The sequence below is a fragment of the Myotis davidii genome, unplaced genomic scaffold, assembly GCF_000327345.1.
Source record: "Myotis davidii unplaced genomic scaffold, ASM32734v1 scaffold314, whole genome shotgun sequence".
Taxonomy (NCBI): domain Eukaryota; kingdom Metazoa; phylum Chordata; class Mammalia; order Chiroptera; family Vespertilionidae; genus Myotis; species Myotis davidii.
Window position 1 is genome coordinate 285,453 of NW_006285780.1, and position 8,199 is coordinate 293,651.

Genomic DNA, 8,199 nt, shown 5'->3' on the forward strand with positions numbered 1-8,199 from the left:
GCCCAAAGCCCCTTCCCCTAGCCGGCCTGCCCCTGATCAGGCCCCGATTGGGGCCGGGCCAGCCAGACCCCACCCATACACAAATTCATGCACTGGGCCTCTAGTATAATGATAAGAGTTTCACTTCTCAAAAAGATATACCTGTGCTACATACTGAGACTATGTAATTATGCATCTAAAAACAGTGTCAAAATATATAAAATAAGTTTTGACAGATTATGAAGATAAGTGCACAAATAAAACGCCTTAGTGAAAGGATTTCAAAATTCTTCCTACCAGCTTATAGATGTAGCAGGTGAAAGAAAACGATAAATCAGTACAATATATGACATTTGAGATAAACAACTAACACACTTGATCTAATACACGCAATAATTTCAGAATATAAAAGCTTTTCAAACACATATGGAGCATTAATGAAAATTAATAACACACTGGGCCTTCTTGAAACTCTACAAAGTTAAAAAGATTAATATCATTAAATAAATTTATCTTAATAAAATTTTGCTTTTATCTTGTATATTAAGGTTGTTCAATTATTTGGTTGTTCAGCTGTTCGGTCTATTTGAATATTAGGGATATATATATATATATATATTTCACTTATCATAATGTTCTCAAGCTCCATCCATTGTTGCAAATGGCAGTATTTCGTCCTTCCTTATGGCTGAGTAGTATTCCATTATGTATATGTACCACATTTTTATCCAGTCCTCTATCGCAGGACACTTTAGTTGTTTCTATGTCTTGGCCACCATGAATAATGCTGCAAGGAACACAGGGATGCATATATCTTTGCGAATACATGGTGTGTTTTTTTAGTTTTTCGGGTATATACGCAGACTAGGGATTGCTGGGTCATATGGTAGCTCTATTTTTAATTTTTTGAGAAATCACCAGACTGTTGTCCATGGTGGTTGTATCAGTCTACATTCCCACCAGTTGTGAATGAGAGTTCCCTTTTTTCCAAAACCTCTCCAACACTTGGTATTACTTGTCTTTATAACAGCCACTCTAACAGGTGTGAGGTGGTATATCATTGTAGTTTTGATTTGCATTTCCCTAACTGCTAGTGAGATTGAACATCTTTTCATATATCTATTGGCTGTTCGTATATCTTCTTGGGACAGAATGCTTCATTCTGTTTTGCCAGTGGTTCTCAGGGAATTTAAAAGACAACCAATGCCTGGGGCCCACCCCCCCAGTGATCATGAATTAATTGGTCTGAATGTGGCAGGTGTTTCTAAGAGTTTGAGAGCCACTAGATAGTGTGATACAGTCTCAAGAGATCTACATGCAGTTCAGCCAACCATGCCCTGTGTTTTTTTTTAAGCCATCACCTTTCACAGTCTAAAGAAATCTGGCCTCTGGTCGTAGATTATCTGGATAATTTTCTCAACTCATCACTCCTCTTAGCTATAACAGCATAAGAACTATTACTTATATCTAAAGACTGATACACTATCATTTACATGAAAAAGTACTATAAAGGTTTATCATCATTATTTTATTTTTTGTCTAGGGCCTCTGGCCATTTAATGGGGGGAGGGAGGAGGAGGGGCATGAGGCACAAGGAGCAGTGGAGCCCTGAGACCAGTCCCAGGCCCTGTCCTTCACGCTGGTCACAGTCATTGAAGCAGCAGCAGCACACCCAGTGCCAGGCAGGTGGTGGCCGCTGTCTTCAGGCTGCCTGCGGGGATGGGGGCCCTGTTACACAGTTCGCCATCGCAGCAGGTGGAGTTGAACTTGTAGGTGACACCCTGGTAGATGACAGGCTCTACATGGCGGCTACATGAAGTGGACAGCATGCAGCCTTTGTTGGTGACAGGGCCGAGGCCGGGGATCATTCCTTGGCCGGTGAAGCACTGTTCGTCGTCGCCACAGGTCATGAGGATGCCGGGGCAGATGGAGGATGAGTCGGTCACATCACAGAAGATGCACATCTTGATGCCTGTCATGACTGTGGGCAGAGCCATCACTAGGAGCAGTAGGCAGCCAAGGACCATGGTGGCCTGGTGGCGGTGGGCCTCCTGGAACTGCTGAATGACACTCCTCACGCCCACAACACTTTTGTCCCTGGTTCTGGCCTCCCGGGGTCAGCACTTGGAGTGTCCTTGGTTCCCAGCGCTCCGTGTCCCTCTTAGGAGCTTCTTCCTGACCACGGCTCCTGAGTCCCGGGGTCTCTGAAGCTTCCCCGGGACAGAGACAGCAAGTAGCTGCTGCCCCAAGAGAATCTTTGTGGAGCGGAATGGGGTGACCTCACAGACCCCTCAGGGTTCCACTGGCCACTGTGGGGGTGTGGTCATGGGTGGGGGAGGGGTGTCATAATCTGCAGGGCAGGTTGGCCCACTGACCTACCAGGGAACAAGGTCATTGCCACCCCACCGAGGTAAGAACACTCCACTCAACACTTGCCATCCTGGCCACTCAGTCTTAGGCTCTGCTGGGTGTCAGGTGATGCTCCTGCCCAGTGCCCATGGTGAGCCCATTTCTCAGATGGGCCAACCAAGGCTCAGGAGGAAAAGGGAGGTGTCCAAAGCCTTAGAGCCAGGATTAGATCTCAGGTTTATTTAATTCCAAAGAGGGCATTTATTGAGCACCTGCTGTGCACAAGACCAGTGCTAGATGCATTAAAGGCCTACTCTTGCACTGTGATGATAGGAGTCGGAAAGGCAGGGCTCACCACAGCTCCCAGGCTTCTAGCATTGGACAGGGTGACAGGCACCGTGCAGAGAGCTCCACCTATGTTCTCCAGTTGGAATCTTTCTACCTATTAGCGCCATTTCTCAGATGAGCAAACAGGTACACGGAGCAGGCACAGCCAGAGCATGGCACATAGCTAGAGCTTAACAAATGAGGGTCATTATAGGAAGCAGCTGAGTCTCAAAACAGTCCCCACGGGTGTCAAAAAAGGAACTCTTTCTCTTTCCAGAGGGGGAAACTGAGGCATCCCTTAGTGGGAACAGGCAGAGCCCAGGTTTAAACTCTGGTCTGTATCCAGATGATAATTTAAGTATCTTAACATGTTGTCCTCATGGGGTAGGTACTATTGTGGTTCCCATTCTAGAGGGGGATGTTGAGGCCAGACATTGGCAGGATTTTCTTTTTTTTAAATATTTTTTATTGTTGTTGACTATATTACAGATGTCCCCCAACCTCCCCCTTCTTCCTCCCCTGCTCCAAGGCCCTGCCGTACTCTAGGTCTTCAACACACTATTGTCTATGTCCATTGGTTATGCATATATATAATAATAAAAGCATAATATGCTAATTAGACGATACGTCCTTCCAGCTGACCTTCCGGATGAAGCGGGGGCTGCGAGGGAAGCCCGGGTCCCAGGTGCCTGCAAGCGGCTGGAGGGAAGCCCAGGTCCTGGATGCCTGCTGGCGGCCAGAGGGAAGCCTGGGTCCCAGGTGTTGTTAGAGGGAAGCCAGTGCCGGCAGCCAGGGGAAGGAAGGCATACTCTTGCACGAATTTCGTGCACCAGGCCTCTAGTATATATACTTTGGTCACTCTCTTCTCATCTCCAAACACCCTGCCCTCTGAGATATGTCAGTCTATTCTATGCCTCTGGACCTATTTTGTTCGTCAGTTTATTATGTTCATTAGATTGCACTTATAAGTGAGATCATGTGATACTTGTCTTTCTTTGATTGGCTTATTTCACTCAGCATAATATTCTTCAGGTCCATCAATGATGTTGGAAAGGGTAAGAAATCCTTCTTTTCTACAGCATAGTATTACATTGTGTAAATGTCCCACAGCTTTTTTACCCACTCGTCTACTGATGGGCACTCGGGCTGTTTCCAGATCTGAGCATAAATTGTAAATTATGCTGCTATGAACATAAAGGTGCATATATTCTTTCTGATGAGTGTTTCTGATTTCTTGGGATATATTCCTAGAAGTGGGTCAAATGGAGTTCCATTTTTCATAGTTTGAGGAACCTCCATAATGCTTTCCACAGTGGCTGCACCAATCTGCATTCCCACCAACAGTGCACAAGAGTTCCCTTCTCTCCACATCCCTACCAACACTTGCTTGTTGATTTATTTATAATAGCCATTCTGACAGGTGGAAGATCATATCTCACTTTGGTTTTATGGTTGTGGGAAGTGAGTCTCAACCCTAGTAAAGTGACCTCCAAAAGCAGCAGCTATTTTAATGTTGTACATGGGAATGTGTACATTCCCATAAGCAGATGGCACAGGAGGGCTTAACAGGCATAGCTTTACACTAGTACTGGTTCTGCCCTAAAAACATGTCCTCCAAACATCTGTCTCAAAAATAAATGGTATAGATTAAGAGAAGACTTTCAGACCAAAGTTGTGTTAATATTTCCTACCCTGCCTCGTTTTTAAATAATCTCTGTACCTTCCAGATACATATAGTCTAGTAGGAAAGGAGATACAGTATTTTGGATTAAGCAATCATGAAGAGATTAAAAAATACTTGAAAATATTTGCCTTGTTAGAATCTAGGCATGGAGGTGTTTGTGTGTGGCTCCTTAGGTTTTAAACTAATATTCAAAAATAATTTTTTTCTGAATACAGTAATCTTTATTTAATTAAAATTTAAATTAAAGGTCAGAGTACCTTTTGAAATTTATTCATTGCAAATATTTTGAAACAACACTATGTTGCTTATGTAGGGAGGGATTTCACTGCTGCTTTTGAGAGAGAGAGAGAGAGATTGGAGTATTCATGTCCTACAATAAGAAAAATTACAGAAAGAATTAGAGTTGGGTCTTCATTGGAGGAAGAGTCATATAGTAATTCAAGCTGAATAATTAAATTATGAGAATCCTGGAAAGCCAGTCTATGTTTACTTTGGTTGGTCCTGGAGTAGATATACAGAGGGTATAGTGGGGAATTGAAGCTCTGTGTTAGTGTAGATAGCATATAGTTCAAAAAAAGTGACTGAAAGGTCCATCAATGATGTTGGAAAGGGTAAGAAATCCTTCTTTTCTACAGCATAGTATTACATTGTGTAAATGTCCCACAGCTTTTTTACCCACTCGTCTACTGATGGGCACTCAGGCTGTTTTTTAATCTTTAAACAATAAAGATTAAAAAAATACTCCGTGTGGCATATTTCCTTATTTATTTAACATTTAATTTAATTGTATTAAAATTCTTAAAACTATCCTAGAAAACAATTTTTAAAACATGTATTTCCTCACAAACTAGTCTGTATACCACTATCTAGTCAAACTTTCTGGGATGATAGAAGTGTTCTATATCTTTTCTGTCCAATGTAGTAGCCATTAGCCACATATGGCTATGAGCATTAGAAGTGTACCTAGTGTGACTGAAGAACTAAATTTGTAATGTTATTTAATTTTAATTATTTTAAATTTAACTAGCCACATTTTCTAAATGTATTATACTCTCAATCTAATTTCAAATTTAGAAAGTTGAACCACTTGTAACACAATGCTTTGCATGTAGCATTTTTCCAATATCCTTTGTTTAGTAAATGGCCTAATATGTATTGCTAATCATAATCTGGCAGTCTAATGAACTAAGGAGACCTAACAAAATGCCTAACACACACAGCAGTAATCCCTTTTTATATGGAAAGAAAATATCACGAATAAATTTTATAGGGGAAGTTTTAAAAGAGCTATTAATCAAATATAATTTCAGCAAAGCCCTTATGGTGATTCAATTCAGGAAACTGAAAATGAAACAGCTGTTTTTATATTTAACAATACATCCATAAAATGAGAAAAACAAGTAACTTTGTTTCATTAGGCTTTGCTTTTAATTTTTCAACTAAATAATTCAGTATGAAATTAAGCAGCTAAAATATAGGACTACCTATATCAAAAGAGATAGTTTCAATATCATACAAAGTAAGTTTATTTTATTGTAAAAATAAATGCCCTTTCTCTTGCCATTCTAACTTTATCTTGTTTCTAACAACGAAAAAAGCAAATATAAAAATAGAAACCAAAGGCTATCTATTTGAAATATTTCTGAAAACAAATATAAGGAATCACTACTAAAATAGAAATGAGAGTCTGGAGGCTTATAACAATTTTATGAAACAAGCTGTTCTGTGGCCTTATAAAGTGAAGTCTCTCTTTAATTATTCTGTGTTGAATTAAGAAGTAAATAACCATATTCTAAAGAAGCCTCCCTCTCCCAGTCAGTTCAGCTTCTTCAAAGAAGATGCCACACAGCATCCCTGGAATTCTCAATATGATCAATCAGGTTGTGAAACATCCTTTTGTGCAGAGAATTGTCATTCTTAGTGCAGTTAAATTCAGTTTTATGGTTTAAAAGTGCCCTATTAACTTGGTGCTTCCTGCATTTTCATTAACTCCAAACATATTTGATATATGTTAAGCACCCCTGAAATGAAACTTCCCTTCTGGAATAAGTCATGCTATTATAGCGGCTGCTTACCACGGAACTTGCTTTTGAACATTACATCGCTTTAATGTGATTCCCTATGAATCAATGCTTTGCATGGGGCTATACAACCCTAGCATTTATAACCATATGCTGTATTTTAGTCCAAGCCTTTTCCCTTCTCCCCGACTGTAAAACTGTGAAGTGAACAATTTTTGAATTCCAAATTATAGTTCTTTGTAGGGGAAACTTCTATGAAGTACCGGGGTATACGTGAAACTACCCTGTTCCCACACTAGGGCAATGATTCTAAATTTTGGAGATCCATCAGCATCACCTAGCAGAACTGAAATTAAATATAGTCCTGGCCTGTAACAGACCAACTCAATCAGAACCTCTAATACAGGTGCTCAGGATGCAAATTGTAAAAGCTCGGCAGGTGATTATAAAGCACAAGTGTGGGCACTGTTCTCATATTTTAGCACGGGGTTTGTTTGAACAGATTTAAAGTTTCTGATTCTGCAAATCAGGAGTGGGCCCTGAGAATGTGCACTTCTAACAAGTTCCCAGGTGGTATTGATGCTGCTAGCCTGGATACTAAGCTTTGAGAATAACTGCCCTAGGGCCCTGAGATTGAGTTAGTCCCTTTGAATTCTCTTCAGAGATAATGCAAATTATCAGAGGCCAACCTTGTCATTGAATATGATGCCACTCCTTTTCCTCCTGCATTGATTTATCAAATGAAGGATGACGAGGCTCCCAGGTGGGAAAGAGAAAGACTCAAATTGATCCTATTGGTTCCTTGGTGGCTTCTTGAGCAGTTAATATATTCAGAGTTGGATTTAATGAGGGGCTGTCAGAATAGTTCTGCCACGTGAGCATATTACCGAGTACCTTATGGAAAAGGTCACTTTGATCCTCCCTTTCTTAAAAGAAGAAGTTTGCTAGGTGGGGGTCCTCATTCCTTTATTCAACAAAACTCCTACTATGTGCTAAGGCAAATAGAGTAGAGCAGAAGAGAGGCAAGATCCTTGGTTTTATGGAGTTGGCATTATATTCAGAGTAGAGTGCCTGGCTTAGGGTGTTGCTGAGCTACCTGAGATAAGATGGTAGTGATGGCCTCACAGTGGTGTGGTATTTGACTTGAGACTTGGATACTGAGGAACCAGAAACGTGACATCAGAAGCCAGAGCTTTCCAGGAAAAGGGAACAGTAAGTGCAAAGGTCCAGAGGCTGGGCTATCCTGGCTTTCTATTCAGAACAGGAGAAAAGACCATGTGGCCAGAGTGAGCGGGAAACTAATGAGATCTGAGAGGCTAGAGATTGGAGGTGGGGGGTGTTGTAGGCCATTACTGTAAGTCTGGATTCATTCCATGACAAGCTATAAGAGGCTTCTAACTAAAGGAGTAACATGATGTCTTTTTTCCTTTCATTATTGTTCAGTTGCTTTGTTAACCAGAGAAGCAGAGCTACAGTAGAAGAAGAGAGAGTTAGTCGGTGGAAAACACAGCTTTCTGGGTGAAAGTTGATGAAGGTTTGGCTCAGTGGGGAGAGCGTTGGCCTGCATACTGAAAGGATCCTGGGTTTGATTCTGGTTGAAGGGCACATACCTCAGTTGCAGGCTCCTTCCCAGCCCTGGTCAAGGCTCGTGCAGGAGGCAACCAATCAATGTGATTCTCTCACATCAATATTTCTCTCTGTCTTTCCCTTACTCTTCCATTCTCTTTAAAAATGAATGGAAAACAAAACCCTAGAGACTCCATCAAAAAGCTACTAGACTTAATACATGAATTTGGCAATGTAGCAGGATACAAAATTAACCCCAAGAAATCTGAGGCA

General features: G+C 41.2%; 1 protein-coding gene across 1 annotated transcript; it reads right to left on the reverse strand.

Moving 5' to 3' along the window:
- Positions 1 to 1,628: 1,628 nt before the first annotated feature.
- LOC102770735 (sperm acrosome membrane-associated protein 4) lies at positions 1,629 to 2,006 on the reverse strand. The gene has a single exon (XM_006756685.1). The coding sequence runs from the start codon at positions 2,004 to 2,006 to the stop codon at positions 1,629 to 1,631; it is 378 nt and encodes a 125-aa protein (XP_006756748.1).
- Between the last annotated feature and the right edge of the window lie 6,193 nt (positions 2,007 to 8,199).

Coding starts and splice junctions, on each gene's coding strand:
- LOC102770735 (XM_006756685.1), bottom strand. CDS start 2,006: ATGGTCCTTGGCTGCCTACTGCTCCTAGTGATGGCTCTGCCCACAGTC.